The sequence below is a fragment of the Nannobrachium achirus genome (genome assembly GCF_963921795.1).
Source record: "Nannobrachium achirus genome assembly, chromosome: 7".
NCBI lineage: Eukaryota > Metazoa > Chordata > Actinopteri > Myctophiformes > Myctophidae > Nannobrachium > Nannobrachium achirus.
In genome coordinates, this window is record NC_137816.1 from 54,119,495 (window position 1) to 54,136,628 (window position 17,134).

Consider the following 17,134-nt stretch of genomic DNA (forward strand, 5'->3'; position numbering starts at 1 on the left):
TTTATTTAAAATTTGTCAGAGGTTTTTTCAGTTGAATTAAATCAATGTTGGAAACTGATAGGTCTATGTTTTGTTTTTAAAATACCTTATTTTACTCTTCAAAAAAAGGGAAGGCAAAATAAGCCTTCATCCTACACCTTAATGGTGGCACTAGCATTAGTGGACTTAATTGTATGTATGTATTTTTGCCCTTTTAAATGGACCAAAATAAGGATTTACTGCTACTACTACTAAAACCACATTTTATTTTGCGGTCAAAATTACAAAATAACACTGCACATTTATACCAATTATATTAAAAAAGGTTGAAAATGGTTGAAGTGCTACTTTAATAAACTCAGTTTGTACATAATGTCTGTAACCTTTTTTCTCTGGTTACCTTTTTTTAGTGTTACCCCTTATCCTCTAGTCTAGGGGATGAGGGTTAATATTAAAACATGCCTTAAGAGAAGAGAACAGTTGCAAAAAGGACAACTTGAAATAATTAACGTTAACTTGATTTTGAGTTTATTTAAAAAGGATATACAAAAAAAAAATTGAGTAGAAATCTACATCAATGACAAAGACAAGCAAGCAGAGATTGACAGACAACATGTTAGCATCCCTCTCACACGGATGATGATCATCAACAGCTAATTTATGCTTTGTCGCACAGGAGTGTTTTCTTGCTGAAGCATAAATTGGTCAGTGGTTCATCGTGGTCCTTGAGGACCCCCGGTACTGCTGGGTAGAAAACCAGCAGTACCACAGGGTCCCACACAGGACTGCAGTAGGTGAATGAAGGCCTGTCCATACTGTCGGTGGTCGGAGACAGTATGGACAGCACCTTAACACCGAGGGTGAATGGTCATGTTCAGCTGAGTGAATTTCTAAGCATTCCTATTTACACCTGAACAACAGCAGAGGGCGCTCACAGGTCAGCAGCTAGGCTAACATACTGTTACTGTATGTTTGTTCTAGTCCTAGGTCAGATATCGTCGCTTGTAGTCGGGAGCAGCAACGTGACGATATAGACACAGACACGTGTTGAACATTGCACCTGGTGGAGATGAATTAAAGCCATTTAGGCCTAGAATTATGTAATGCTTTCACTATTGAAAAATAGCAGATCTACAAGCTCACAGCGCGGCACTGAGTGCAGCGCCGATTTTTCAAAAATAGCAGATCTACAAGCTCGCTGTGAGCTTGTATATCTGCTATTTTTCAATAGCTAAAGCATAAAATAATGATTAAAGTGGTTAAAGTCTAACATGACACCGATTTGCGTTCCCGGTCTAAATGGCTTTAAAAAAGGACCCTTAGTTTATCTGTGGTTGGTAGCAAGTTCTACTGCCACAGAGCTGTGGTTGCACCATAAACGGGATTGGCATTTCCTGTATGGCGAGTCTAGCTTCATTTGCTCTAGTATAGGAGAAAGAAATACGGCAACGTAAAGTTTTCCGTGGTGCATGGAGGCAGATGTCTGCATTGCCTTGCTACTTCTAAAACACAAATATCTACATAGGAACAGCTCTGCACTCTTTTGCTTGTATTGCTCACGTCCTCGTGGACAGAATATAGCTCAGTATTAGTGGAAGTACCCTAGTTGGATAATGGGAGGCCCATGACAAAACCAAAGACAAGCACCCCCATGAGAACACAAAAGTAAAAACAAAATAATTGAAGAATTAAAGCATCATCAAACACATAAATATATACCGCAAAAATCAAACATAACCGTAACTGCATGTTAGAAGAACCTTCAAAAAGTATAAAGTGCAACTTTGAGAAATACTGTGATTGGAAAAGTCTACTTTTTCTTTTCTTCTTATTTTTGTGTGGGGTGGGCACTAGAAAGAAAAAAGCAGTCTGATTTGATTACCTTCATTTTGAAATAACAGAAAAACATAAAATAAAAGATCCCCCCCACAAAAACAATTAACAGTTATCAGAGATGGAGGGAGCTTGATCCAACAATAGGGGAAGCCAGTGAGGGTCATTTTGGGCTGAGAGGAGTGCTTACTCGAGTCCACTTTCCTGTTAAATGTACGTTTTTTGCTGCCAATGGTCAGCTTTACAATCAGGGCGTGGACGGACAGTATAATCATCACCCAATGAGACAATTACTCATCTGTTAGTGACTCAGTGGTTCTCAAAGTGGATTCCAGGTACTCTGTGGGTTCCTTTAGGATTGTCTAAACTGACCCTTACAAGTCTGTCACTGACAGTGTACACATGGAACCAAATGAACCCTGGGGTTCATTTGGTTCCATTTGTACACTGTCAGAGTTAAGTGGGAGGGAGACCTTGAAATGTTCAAGTTTGAGCAACACTATATTAGTGGAACAGAAGCAGGGGAGAAAGAAAAAAAGACACTGTAGTAACAGAGTGGGAGGTCTGCTCTATATAGAAAGTACACAGCAGTCTCTATTATGCTCTCCCTTTGCACACGCAACAAGTGTCATTTTGCTGCCCATGCCTGCAATCAAAAGGTTGAGTTTCCCCCGGGGATGGCTAGCCAGGATCCTGTCCAAAATAGGTAAGGTAGTTTGCTTGATCAGGGTGCTGGCTAACACCCCACAGATAGTCCAATGGCTGTCCAAGGCCATCCAATGTCTGAGCCCGTTCTGGAAGGCTCTGTGGTGGCGGTGGCGGGGGGCCCTCAGGCAGTGAGTTTCAATCGGCCTGCAATGAGGACAAAGCACAGAGTCAGTGGCAGGTCAGCTGTGCAGGTGTGACAGGGTTCCACCGTGTTAGCTAGGTCCACAATACTGTACACACACACACACACACACACACCCAGCCACAAAGCAGCAAAGACGACAACAAAGGCCCATGCACGTTATCACGCAAGAACAAGGATCCTGCGCTGTATTCGCTGCTCACTCAGACATGTTGTCATTAATGATAACATTAACACCACGTGTTATTCCATTTGTAAAGTATAATTTAACATAGCCTAATATAACAAAGTATTAGCGTAATACATTTGATTTGACATAGAATTGATTGGTTTAGACCCACAGATCATAATAATATATAGGATATTTTGAAATATTACCCTATTGTAACACAATTTGAAAAAAAGAAAAACGTAAATTGAACAATGCAAAACTAACAAGAACTAAAATGGAATTGCATGTAAAATCATCTTTGTTTTACTTTTTCCACCATATCTGGTGTCATGCATTCTTTCAACCCATTGTTTCCAGCTTCTAATAAATCAAGGTCTTCCTAATAATACATGAAAAACTGAAACTAAGAAAAAAACGAAATAATGAACTGCATTAAAACTAGCACATTCAAACAAATAAAACACGATTTATTGATCAGATGGTGATAGGCAAGACCAATCAGAGTCAACTATGTATGCTCTTGGTCAGGGACATGCCACAGTGGTCAACAACGCAAATACCTTCTTTGTGTGTTGTGAATGAGCCTTAAGATATAAGAACACTCGCTCGCACACGCACACACTTTTAGGTCTTAAGCCAGATACAAATAAGACACCACTCAAGCATTCAACCACACACTCCTAGTCAACACAAGACACACACACACTTTTAGGTCTTAAAGGGATATTCCACTTTCAATAAACTTTGTGTCATTGTATGGTCTAATCAGGCTTGTATGAACACCCTGAACAGTTTTTAATTTTCTTCATTCAGTATTTAGATATTTGATGTAAATGTTACCAGGCCCTCCAGGTTCAGGGTCTCTCCCCACACACACTCATTGTAACTTCAAACTCCATTTTAATAACCATGATAGATTCATTCAAAACACCCATTATTTTTTCTGGTGACTCATACTACCCTCTTAATACGTGAGCAGGCCGTGTTTTTTCCATAACGTTTTATGTATTTTTAATAATTCTTTGGGAAAATGGAAAAAATTAAATACAATAATAATTTATAAAAAATACATGAAAAACTTTATGGAAAAAACACGGCCTGCTCACGTATCAGGAGGGTAATATGAGTCACCAGGAAAAATAATGGGTGTTTTTAATGAATCTATCATGGTTAAAATGGAGTTTGAAGTTACAATGGGTGTGTGTGGGAGAGGCCCTGAGCCTGGAGGGCCTGGTAACTTTTATATCAAATATCTAAATACTGAATGAAGAAAATTAAAAACTGTTCAGGGTGTTCATACAAGCCTGATTAGACCATACAATGACAAAAAGTTTTTTTGAAAGTGGAATATCCCTTTAAGCCAGATACAAATAAGACGCCACATAAGCATTCAACCACACACTCCCAAGTCAAAACAAGACAAACATTTACGGTATACACACACACACATACACACGGCTCTGCCCGACCATGTGCCATGGAGGTTTTGCAGGTAGACAAACAAAGCTGGTGTGGGTTCTGTCTGGGTTAGGAGGAGGTGGGGAGGTGTTAGACAGGTGGGTGACGTGGGCACCGGGCACCATGCCATGCTGTAGCGCTTCCATGCCAAAGCTAACCAAGGTTTCAAAACCCCACCTACCTGCCCACCGTCCACTGCTCTGTCTACCTGCCTGTCTGGAAACCAACCAAGTCAAGACCACAGAGTTACCACACAGGAACTCCACCAGTGGATGGATGGATGTTTGCTCGTACGTATAATAATAATAAAGTATTATGTTTGCATTACAGTGTGCAGTCTATGTAGGTGTACAGTATGTGAGCGGTAGGGTAGTAGGGCTGCACGATATTGAGAAGAAATGAAATGTGCTGAATAATGCTGTAAACAAACGTCTGTTTCTTGTGCATCTTTCCAGGTGCTGCTCCTTTCCCTCCTCATTAACCAATGCAGTGAGGAACGGAATGTTTTTTTTGTATTCTCTGTTTAAAGTGCAAGGAATAGCAGGGGGGAGTTTGTACAGTGTTATTTTTTGAAGAACTATTATTCTATCAAATAGCAAAAGATATTAGTTAACCGGAATATATTCACACATCAACTAATATGCACAAGGCACCAACCTGCTTATCAGGAGCAGTTGGGGGTTAAAGGACAACCTTTTTAGAATAAGTGGTTCATATTTTAGATTGTAATTAGAGAAAAGAAGAGTGTTAAAATGGTTTTAGCGATTTTAATGGTTTTTATTTCAGTGGGTGGGGGCATGCGTAGTGGCTAAAATGCATGCGTAGTGGCTAAAATGTCATTTTACGCTCTCAAAAGTAAAATGATTGTTAAACATCTGCATTACCTAATTTACAAGATGTCCACACAAATAGAGAATAGGCATATAGAATAATTGTTCTTTTGGTCAGTTATCTGTCATCTGTCATCAAAACAGCATGGAATTGTTCTACCCAGCTCCTGAATGGAAGCTGAACTGCTATGACCTTAGTGTTGATTATCGCTCATTGCACTCGAGGGCCTTGGTGAAATTAAAACTTAACATGTGATATACTGTGCAGCCCTACTGAGCACTGCTATGACTGTGTGTTTGTACCTGTGGAGAGCTGGGACTGGGACCTCCGTCGGGTGCTGGTTCTGGAGGTGGAGGAGAGGGTGGAGCCAGCACTGCTGGCACGGGAGATGGGCAAGGGTACGGGGGTCACCGGGGGGCTGTCCAGCTGGAAGAGGTTATAACACTATGTTTCACTCACATTAAATGTCTTGTTTTCTTCCCTCACTTTACAGAACCAGGAGTAATGCTAATAGGTTAGTTAAGTTATATTAATGTGACTGGAATATATTATATAGTGATTACTTACTTGAAAAGGGGCAAAGCAAATCACATAAACAGCTCATATCTATAAATGCATAACGTTTCAACTGACAATGTTGTTGTGTCAATGATGTCTACATTTTATATTGTAAAAATATCAAATAATTGTCTCATTAACTTTTCCTATAGTTGGCAATGATGGACGATGGCCAACCTACTGTAGGTCTGCATGGCCTGATTTCACTATTTTGTTTGTGCGTGTGAGCTGCTGCTATTCTCATCTATGGACATGCAGAGAGAACCCGCACCACCTACCCACCATGGTCCAGCAATGATGCAAGATATGTTTGGGGCTTTTATGGCTTTATTGATAGGACAGTAGACTGACAGGAAATGGAGAGAGATGGGGAGTGACACGCAGCAAAGGTAGCAGGATTCAAACCAGCGACACGCTATCAGGCTACACTGAGCCTACTGTATGTGGTATGTGCCTGGACCGGTAGGCCAGCGGGTGCCCCAGCAATGATGCGTTTCTGCATGGGACTCCTGCTACACATGTGTCTGTATACAATAATAATAATACATCAGACTTATCTAGCGCTTTTCTTGGTACCCAACGTCGCTTTAAAAAACAAAACGGTGTGATGTGCGTTACCTCTACGCTGTCGTGGGTGGGAGAGGAGGAGGTGGAGGAGTTCTCATGTCTCCTGTAGGAGGCGCTGGAGGAGGAGGAGCCCAGCTCGATGGTGCGGACGCGCTGGGCGAACTTCAGCGAGCACACCGACTCGCTCATGTTACTGACCAGAGGAGATACCTGCAGTACAGAGAGACACAGGGAGCGAGAGAGAACCACCATTTATTTCTGGGGACTATGGGCTCTATTCTCGTCCATGCCTCACCCCTGATCCCTAAACGTCTTTGCCCTTTTTTACCATTTTGAAACCATGATTTCGCAATGATTCCCCCCCCCCCCATGATTTCCTAAGTCATTATTACCCATTACTTAATATTTTATCTTTAGATGTGTTGTTTTTTTGTTATTCTGCTGTTATTTTATATATACCACTGCATTTTATATATACCACTGAAGAAGAACAAAAATAAGTTTTACTCTTATGTACCTGTACAAAAGACGTAACAATAGAGTACAACCTTGAACCTTGATGATGATCAGGTATTATGATTATACTAGGAGGACGATTTTAGGAGACGATTCTATGATGTCATTAACTCTGTGTTTTTCATTTGGGCCTTTTGACTCAAGTCTTTCAGCTTTCAGGAAGTAACCAAAAATACACAGGGAAGGCAAATGTACACATTATAACCCCACCCCGTGGTCTATTAGAGTAATTTTAACTCCATAGAGACATACAAAACAGAAAAAGTACAAAACTATGGCACCACCTCTTTAATATGTCAAATAGCTGATCTACAAGCTCACAACGTGTCGATGTAGATATAGGTCTTGTAGATGGGGGCTTGCATGAAACTCAGTGGAATGTTTGGTGCAAAGAATAACCAAAAAACTTGTCACATTGATTTCGCCCAAAAAGGTGTAGAGTAAGGCACCATGAAACGATGTGTGACTTACATAAGAAGCAAACCCTACATTATTGATCTAAGTAAACAAGTCTCGGGTGCTGGGGACACAATTCCCGGCTACTGAACAAATACAGAGCTATCCAACGTGGAAATGGCATATCTTGAACATTGCATAGTGCTGACATGCACTCTATTACTGAGTAATTGTTCTAGTTTACAATTTGAGCACAATTCATCAACTCAAGGACAACACTGAGAGGTCTTATTCCTATTTCAAATGTGTACAATAGTGATTAATGTATCCATCAACAACTGCAGAGTTGATTCCCACCTGCACCATCATCAGTGTCTTGCTGTCCCCACTCAGTGAGTCCTGTAGCAGGTACGTGAGGCGAGAGTTCCTGAAGGGCACGTGGGAGTGTTTGCTCCTCAGCGCGTGGATGACGTCGCCCAGGGCTGACAGGGACTTGTTGATGCACTGGGCCTCACGGAGGCGGCTGCCCTCCGCTCCCGATTTGGCAATCCGCTCCGAGCCCGCCAGGTCCACCAGGTTCAGCTTTCCTGCAACAACAACACACACGCACACATGTTAAGTCTTAACCCATTTAGTGCTCCAGACATGAACAGGTTAAATGTCCAGCGTGCCTCTCGCAGGGCTCCATACGCGGCCAGTATCTTATTTTGAAGGCCAGAAGTCCATTGCGTAAACACTTCCGGGTTGACGTCATGACGTCATTCAACCGAAGCCATCGTCACCCCATGCCGTTCCTAAAATGGCCGATCGATGCCTTTGTTATTATGTTATTGTAGCGAGAATCTAATGCCATCCTTGGCTTTAAAAGTGTTGTTTGGAGAAAATGGACATTAAAGATGAGATCCACCGTCGGCCTCCATGTTATGGGATTACTATTTTGTGCACGTGGATCCGTGATGATGATGATGAATCGGCGAGGCCGATCGTGCCAGGACGTTCCAACGGACTGTAGGGTAGGAGAACCGGCGTTACTCTATATACAGTATTTTACGCGAGTATACTCGGGATCGGCACTCTAAATACTTGAGTATTTTTCACGAGTATACTCGGGATCGGCTACAAATGAGTTAACAGTCTTTGTGCTTTACATCTTTATTGACAAATATGCATACATATCCCTCTCAAATAATATTAATATTGTGTAAAAGTTTATTTTCTTCGTTAATACTAGTAAGACGCCTCAGGGCGACTGTCGCGCCATGTCTTGGCCATCTGGCAAGTGATGTATATCGGACCCCGAGATCCCTTGGTAACCTGCCCACACTATGATCTCAATATATGGGCAAGGGATTGTTTCCCAGATGATGCCCTGTTAGAGAGATCCCTGTGATGCCAGGGGGAACAAATCCCTTTTATGGCCATATATGGAGATATGGAGATCCCTGTGATGCCAGGGGAACAAATCCCTGTTATGCCCATACATGGAGATCCCTGTCTGTAGAACCAGCCACACAGATATAGGCTGTCTTGGCCATCTATGTATGTATGTGGCCGATGTGGCCTCTATATACAGTATGGGCATTCCCATATGAAGTCCTGTTAGATATGGCCAACACGTGAGTATGTCTGTGCCTGTGTGTACTGTCCTACTGTCTATGTACCTTGTGTGCGGTGTCCAGTGGACGAGTTGAAGCCAGCCACAGTGATGATGAGGAGAGCGTGAGAGCGAGAGCTGTGTTCATTGAGGTTGGTGCAGGCGGTGGCCCTGTTCATGTGACCCAGCTCAAACACCTGCACACACACACACACACACACACACACACAGGGGTCAGTCAAAAGGGCAGGCCTTTGTAAACGGCTGACTGTAACGCTCAATTCATCATTTACACAAAACAACAAACACATACAAATGCACCTATGCAGGCATAAACTCTACTTGAGAACAATGACCCTCATTGGTGGCCATATACTCCTAATCGGAACGCATAGAAACAAATCCCTGCTTGGGCGCATTCCACCGTCTCATTGGAACATATACAGTAACAGCACTGCTTGGGCACATTCCTCCTTCTCACTGATACATGAAGCACTTTTTAGCTGTGTGCTTTTATTGTGATTATATCTTATTTAAATTTTCAAAATAACATTTTATTTGAATTTCTTGTCTTGCCAATTCAATTTGACTATTATTTAAGAATATGGAAAGTCTGACTAATATAAATAGAAACAAAATAGCAGCATGTAATAGCAGCATGTAACGAAGAAATCATACAAAAAAGAAAATTATAGGAACTCAGGATAATAGTAAAATAAATCTGTAAAGATCTTTCTGAGGGTTGATGTAGATGAGATGGAAATACTTCCAAAAACGACAATAATTCAATAAATGCTCCTATTCAGTTGTTTTAGGTCAGCAGCACAGCCTTACAAAAGAGTACACATTGGGCTTGATCTTCAACACAATGCATCGTTGTAGCCCATTTTAAAAAAATGGCTTTAGTGTTGCAATTTTTTTTATCTGTTTCTATATGACGTCTGTTTTTTGATTAATCAGAGTATGTTGTATGTGGTCTAAAATCTTCCCTCAAGCGCTCATCTGTGACCACAGTGATGTCCATGGTAGTGGTTTTACTCATTCACTTCCATGTTCAACAAATGGTTCAGTGACCTCTCACATCCTGCAGATGGAGACATTTTCATTCTGGTATAGAGACAAATCCAGCTGCAAAATGACTCATTTTATGATGTGACTGATGGCTCAGAATGGCTTCCCCATTTCCTGACATTTTAACATACCTTTCAAGAGACAGTGGGACAGTGTTCAGTGTGATCTGAAGCAATTAGATGATGTCTAACTGTCCTGATGCATTCGTTTGGGTTGTCCAGATAAGAGAGCGACCGACATCAACTAACCCCCACAGTGTTTAAGACTCTGAACATGTGAACTCACCCTGTTGATGTCCTCTGGACTCTGAACGGTGAACTCGGTCAGCCCCGGCACGTAGAGCTGACCGCTGCCGTCTGGGTTCATCTTAATGTCCAGCTTCTCACTGGGGTTGTCCCCTAACAGGTTCCTGAACAGGGAAGAACCATAGAGTCATCATTAAGAGAAGACGGTTGAGTCAGGTGCTTGTCCAAAGTCAAAATTAATTGTTCTCCACCCAAAATGTACTGTAAGTGGTGGTGGAGATAACGCATTGGTAAAATGTATCTGATGAGTATCAGAATCGATCACCAAGTACCAAAGTTGCAGAGGTTTTTTGTCCTGATGACAGATACATATATATATGCTGACACACATGCATTACACTGTTAAATCCGGAGAGTTCATTTAACTCTGAGATTATAATAATGGACCAGTAAGGGTCCCCTCTCAGAACCCAGCCCTCCTTGGCTGGAACTACAGCTTACACAGATGTTCAGGTTATGCAACATGAGGGAGGGATAATATATACTTTGTACTCAACAGATGACCAAGGATGTTTAGTATAATCCATCGGAAATTAACAGGAAAATACCCCCCCCCCCCCCCCCATTCTGTGGCAGGATGACCTTGATGCAAATGATACTGTCATTTCACATTTGATTAATAGAGAAAGAATGGCTGCCCGATACTCATGCTGTCCACAGAGCAGGTGTTCTCTCTCTCACCGCAAGGTCTCGTTGTATATCTCCACCATGCTGACTGTGATCTGGTAGTCCCAGTCGGGTGTTTTCTCCGTCACCTCGGAGAAGAGCAGGCGGAGGGCCCTCTGGTTGATGCCAGGGTCCTCAGCCACGCCCTGGAGCAATGACACACACAAAGGAGTGGGCAGAGAGAAGGGGGGGGTAGGGGGGGGGGGGGGGGGAGTTAACATGGCACAGATCCTGAGACATGAGTCAGACAGAAGGCGTCGCCGCCACCACTACCCATGCGTTTCATTTTCTATTTACATTGATCCCTCAGCCCACTCTACGAACTATCAACTCCGTGACCCATAAAACTAAGATCTTATTTGAGAAAAATCTCAATTTTGCATTATCATTGTGAATCTTTTTCATAAAAAAATAAATCGACAAGCTTACAACGCATCGCGATGCCACGTGTTGCGAGCTTGCAGATCTGCAGTTTTTACTAGCCTATAATTCCCTGGACAACTAAAGCAGGGGAGGAGGCAGAGCTTACCTCCATGGTGTAAGTCTTTCCTGAACCTGTCTGTCCGTAGGCAAAGATGCACACGTTAAAGCCATCGATGCAGGAAGTCACCAAGGACTGGACCTCCTGGAAGACCTGGTGGTTGACGTGTGAAAAACGTGTGATGCAAATCTCCATATTCTCCATATCTCCACTTTTTGATGTTTCTTTACATTACATACATAAACATCCTGCTTCACTGTATGACAGTGCTACACAAAAGTCATACTTTCAACGTCTCGCAATGCGACACATTTCAAGCGTGTAGATCGGCTATTTGATCTACTTTTTAAACATTTGGAAAGTGAAAGTGGTTAGGTCTGTCTGTGAGTTTTTACAAATACTGAACCTGAAAATCCTGAACAGTAGCGGTTTTGGACCTACAAGGTTACCAACCGACAGCGACAAGATGCTCCTACTGACCATTTACACTCCACAGTATAAAGTCTTGAGTCCAGTTTACACTCCAACTTAAATGAACACTCTGGATTTTACCGTCTAGTGATAAAAATAATTTGTCCTAAAAGCCACTGTTGCTTGCTTCACTATCAGAATCCATTTTATTGATCAAGTATGTTTGAGCACAAAAGGAATTTGACTTGACTGGTCAATCTGCACACAATATATTACTAACTACACTAGTACATACTGTACACATTATGACACGCATAACCTACCATTGACATGTATTAACATGACCAAGATCAGGACTATTTCAGGCAAAATCGGCCTAGGAGGTGTTACGTGACTGACCTCGTCCTGCGTAGCCTGAGGTGGGAAGACTTTGTCAAGTTCAAAGGTCATCAGTTTGCCCTTGTTGGAGAGGTAGAGCACAGCGTCGTCCTCCGAGTCAAAGCTGACCATGTTGTTTTTGGCATCGGCGGACTCCTGGTCCTCTGGGCACACAGGCCGCACGCGGCAGAACACCCTGATGTTACCTGGGAAATGTAGGCACGGGAGCTTTCATTGTGTGTCGTCAAACAGAAAGGACTCTTGTTTTCAGTAAAGGTACAATAAACTGCCATTTCCAACTTTACATTTGAGGTGTACTTAGGCCTGTCACAATTATTACATCATCGTCTAATCGCAATCATTTGACAATCTCAATTATTTTGTCATAATCGTCATCGTTTCCATGTTAAAAGATGTTCATATATTTTCAAAAATAGTAGAAATAGCAGACCTACAAGCTCACAACGCGTTGTGATGCGACGAGATGTGAGCTTGTAGATCGGCCATTTCCACTATCAATGTTCTTTAAGTATACAGTTGACAAATGTGTCAGTCATTTCTTATATTTAGGTTATGTGTCATATCTGCCATGTGCAACTTCAAAGCCTACAAGCCAAACAGAAATGTAATTGTCGACGACAAAAACACAATTAGATTATTAATCGCAATTATTTGAGTGACAATGAATTGTCACGTAAAATGTCATAATCGTGACAGCCCTAGGTGTACTAGCTTGTAGTGACATTTCTTTACCTTTGAGGCGTACTAGCTCGTTGTGACATTTCTTCCTCATGTTCATCTCCCTCTTGTATTTACGCAGCAGCTCCTGGTTCGTACTGCTCACCTCACTGATCACCTGGCAGATCTGAGAAGATGCGTAAAATTGTTAAACACACGCACACACAAACAACCAGATGAGGAAGTGGACTAAGAAAGGGGAGGAGCCAAGCAGAGTTTCCTGTTACTACACAAAAAAGGGAGGTGGTTCCCCCAGAGACAAAAACAAAAACCTCCCCCCCCCAAATGGGTTACCAGATTAAATGGTGACTAACCCAGGATGCCTGGGAAGGGCACTTTAGAAAGCACATGGTCTGTTCCTATCACATACTGGGAAACCTTCAGAATTGTATTATTTGGAAACATATTTTATCTTAAAGTCTGAACCCAGCTCTTCAATGTATTAGTGAAACAGCAGACACTACAATGACTTCAGTATCAGTATCTGAGACATGAGTGCATAAGGACGTTGTGACTCACCTCTTGTTTGGCCTCAGTGATGGCCTTGTCCAGCATGAAGGGGAAGTCCTGCACTTGTCTCTTCAGGCAGTTGTAGTCACAGGTCAGGGTGCGCAGGGCAGGCTGCAAAGTCAGCAGGTTCATACGAACACCTGCAAAGGCACGTAGAGGTTGTTGCTGAAGCACTGCATAGCGCTCAGATAAAAATCAGTGTCACGTTACCAAAAATAACATTTACAAGCTCACAACACTTTGCCCTAAAACAAGTTGTGAGCTTGTTATTTTCAGTGAGCGACACAGTTAACAACCAAGTATAAATCGGGCATTACACTGCCACTTACAGTATTGACGTGTAGAGTTGAAGCACACAAGTCAATTAAATTGTTGTTTGTCAAAAGAAGCCTTCCGTCCACCCACCACCACCACCACCCTTCACATGCACTCAAAAGACTACGGCAGGCAAAGTGAGACTAACTCAACAACTGTCAGATATCTTCTGCTGGATAATATGGTAAAGTGGAAAGCATGGAAATGAGAGGGGGAGTAGACTGAGTGAGGGAGCTGTCTCCCTCACTTGTCAGTGACAAGCTCATAACATAGATAGGTTAATGAAAAAAAAAAAAAAAAAACATCACAAGGATGCAACTGGGACGTATCATCAGTGATGTAGCCTGGGGTCGACGGGTGTTTCAGGTCTCGCAACATCATAGTCCAGGTGACGCAGCCGGGGTTGATTTACGTCCCAGTAGCTATCCACAATCAGTCCTATTAGGTTACAACACATAGATCCATAGAAAATGCTGTACATAGACACACACACACACCTGCCAGGTTCTCATGTACTGCCTTCATCTCGCTCTCAGCTCTGATGAAAGCCTCCTCGATGACCCGGTTCTTCTCCTCCTCTAGGTTCTGCATCTCTGCCTCCAGCTGGCCCTGGGCCCTCTCCATCTCTCCCTCATACACCAGGATCTGAACACAAGCACAAAGTATACAGGGCTTAACTGTTTAAGATAAGATAAACATTCACTCATCCCTGGAGGCAAATTCAGGTATGAGAGTGAAACAGCTAAGCATAAGAGTAAAGAGCTAAATACATTTAGTTTCACACTGTGTAGTGTAGTTTGACACTGGGTTTCAGAGTCAAAAGAGGGCAAAAAAGGCAAAGACAAGGGTTGAAAAAACAGAGATCAACTTAAAAGTACAGAGCTAGAAGCCAACTTAAAGTGACAATTACAATGACAGCATTCACCTCTAACCACTTCATATCCTACTGCCAATTGTTACTACAGCTACTATAACAATGACCATCTAATGACGGACCTAGGCTAGCTAAGGAGATGAACTAAATCTAATCCACTAACTAATCCACTACTCCCACGTAATATCTGCTACAGTATATAATAGCTGAACACTAATACTAAATGAGATTCTGCAGGGTAGGCAAGGGGAGGTGTTTTACTCCACGTCACTATAAATCACACTGGATAAGCGGATACCACACAGGGAAGCAGGGGTCCTGTGAGACAGAGCGATGTTGAGAGGAGATACAGGGAACTGTTCGCACCACATACACAGGTTTCCAAGGTCCCATGGTCCAAGGATTTTTTTATTTCTTCCATGGACTTTAAAATCCATGGAACCCTGATTGGATGAAATAAGTATCCCGACTGATTACTTAAGAGCTGCAGACATGGGGATAACCATGTTACTGAACACTCTATACTGTCTATAGCGATGATCATTACCAGAATATAGAGCTATTTATATCATAAATATAGAGCTCATAACATAGGGACTTTGGAACCTGTGAACAGTCGAGGCTGATATGTGTGATCACTCAATCCTAGAGATGACATGGAGGGGTTAGGGGATTGGGGGCCCAACCTTAGACAACCTGCGAATGACCTCAGCGTTAGCCCTGCCGACAGCCTTAGAAAGAAGGCTGCAGAGACGGCCTTGGTCCGTAAGCAGCTGTAACCAAATGCATGTAGAGAAAGAGGGGTTAAACTACAGAGTGAGTAAGTGGTAAGCCTTGCCGAAACCATGTGGCCCATAGGGCAGGAGCCCATCTCCTGATGTACAAGTATATCCCAAGCCATGATGTACATCAAATGTACACCCCCTGGACATGACAGTGATGGGGTCAACCCAAATTCTGGGTCTGCTCTCTTTCCATGTGACTTCAAGAAACTATCGTGGCCACATTATGGAAACCTCTGTACTGATATGATATATTGCCGGGTATATCATTAATTAATTCTGTAAATTCTGCTGGGGTTTTTCCAGTGTTTTTACCTTATTTGAGCTCCCTGAACGCACCACCGTACAAATGTAATCAGATTTCTTCCGGGAACGGACACTGATTTGTCTTTTCTTTCACCCGGTAAAGAAAAATGATAACCGCGGCCAGCCGTGCTTTTGTTATGGTCCGTAGAGAAGGGCTCCGTTTTCAACAAGAACGCAATCCGGAGATAGATTATGAGATGGATCAATTTTCCTTCACAGCAATCCATTGCTGTGAATGGAGGTTTTCATTTCCTGGTGACTACATCTTCCGAAGGATTATGTGAATTTGAGGGTATGGCAGTTACTGTGTTAATACATTGGACCAGTACGCAGAGAAATAATCCAGGACTGTAGAGTTCATCCATATCACACAGTATGGTTTAATTGTAGTGGGTGCATAATGCATATACAGTACCTGTGTTCGTAGCTGAGTGCAGGTCCTCTGGGACTCGTGCAGCTGGGTTTCCAGCTCTCTCAGCAGCTGTCTCTGGACACCCAGCTGCTCGTGCAGCGCAGCATTCTTGGCCTGGGCTTCCATCAACGCCTTCTGGGTCTCAGGATCTTCCACCTCTACTGTCTGGGTAACATACTGAGAGACACAACAGGAAAGAGAAGACACCCCCATTCATTCATGATAATACTTGGCTCATTCACTGCAAAAATTACAATTTAGGCATTTATTAGAGTTACAATAAGCAAGGTAAAAAAATAATAATCACATACTTAGAATGCAGAGAGACAGTGTACTGCCTTAATATAGCAGGTAAAATAATACCAGGTAAAACGTGAACCTAGCATCTGTCTAAACAATATGCCATCTAAATAAAAATCTGTAAATTGAAAGGTAAACAATGACCCTAGTCTTAGGTCAAGCAAGCAGAAGAAGATGAAGATGTGTCAGCAAGTAGCCATATATTGTATCAACTGAGAGAGAAGTTGGAGAATACATTTCCGCTCCTCATTGTATATATTTTTGGAAGCAAACATTTGTAACTCAAATCTTTCTTTCTCAGGGTCCCTGGATCAAAATAATTTGAGATGGGGGTCCGTGGTCAAATACATATAATTCTAGGGGTCCTTGACATTAAAAACATTGAGCACCACTGATATAGAAACATATGTTTTTCAGAAAACCATTAAGGATTCAGAAGACTATCAGATATTTTTCCAGGTCTTGGGTTAAAATCACTGTAATCTACAGTTTTTAATTTGTCACCTTGACCAGTGCGGGCATGGCGGCCTGCCGTGCCAGCTCCTCCTCGCACTCCCGGAGCTGCAGACTGAGGGAGCGCTCCGCTGCGTCCTGCTGCCGCCTGGACTCCTCCAGCTGCGTGCGGCTGTCTGCCAGCTGACGTGTGGAGTCCTCCAGCTGCCTGTGGAGGCCGTCCACCTTGGTGGCCTTCTCCAGGAGCTCCCGCTCCAGGTCAGCCAGCCGCCTCTCCCTCTGCCTGGCCTGGCTCTCCCAGCGAGACACCTCCCCGCGTAACGCATCCACATCCTGAGGGAACGGATACGGATAGGAGGATTTACATTTGATGCTCAA

General features: G+C 42.7%; 1 protein-coding gene across 3 annotated transcripts in view; it reads right to left on the reverse strand.

Moving 5' to 3' along the window:
- Positions 1-495: 495 nt before the first annotated feature.
- kifc3 (kinesin family member C3) overlaps positions 496-17,134 on the reverse strand; it is a 61,788-nt gene continuing 45,149 nt past the window's right edge. For all 3 annotated transcript variants that reach the window (XM_080729319.1, XM_080729318.1, XM_080729320.1), the window contains 14 exons: positions 16,808-17,089; positions 16,007-16,180; positions 14,127-14,274; positions 13,324-13,454; positions 12,820-12,931; positions 12,088-12,272; positions 11,326-11,430; positions 10,812-10,942; positions 10,111-10,234; positions 8,822-8,951; positions 7,518-7,747; positions 6,300-6,458; positions 5,426-5,549; positions 496-2,664 (listed from right to left, as the gene is read on the reverse strand). In XM_080729319.1, coding sequence (XP_080585445.1) covers positions 2,642-2,664; positions 5,426-5,549; positions 6,300-6,458; positions 7,518-7,747; positions 8,822-8,951; positions 10,111-10,234; positions 10,812-10,942; positions 11,326-11,430; positions 12,088-12,272; positions 12,820-12,931; positions 13,324-13,454; positions 14,127-14,274; positions 16,007-16,180; positions 16,808-17,089 — 2,058 coding nt within the window. In that variant the 3' untranslated portion in view covers positions 496-2,641. The remainder of the gene's footprint in view (positions 2,665-5,425; positions 5,550-6,299; positions 6,459-7,517; positions 7,748-8,821; positions 8,952-10,110; positions 10,235-10,811; positions 10,943-11,325; positions 11,431-12,087; positions 12,273-12,819; positions 12,932-13,323; positions 13,455-14,126; positions 14,275-16,006; positions 16,181-16,807; positions 17,090-17,134) is intronic.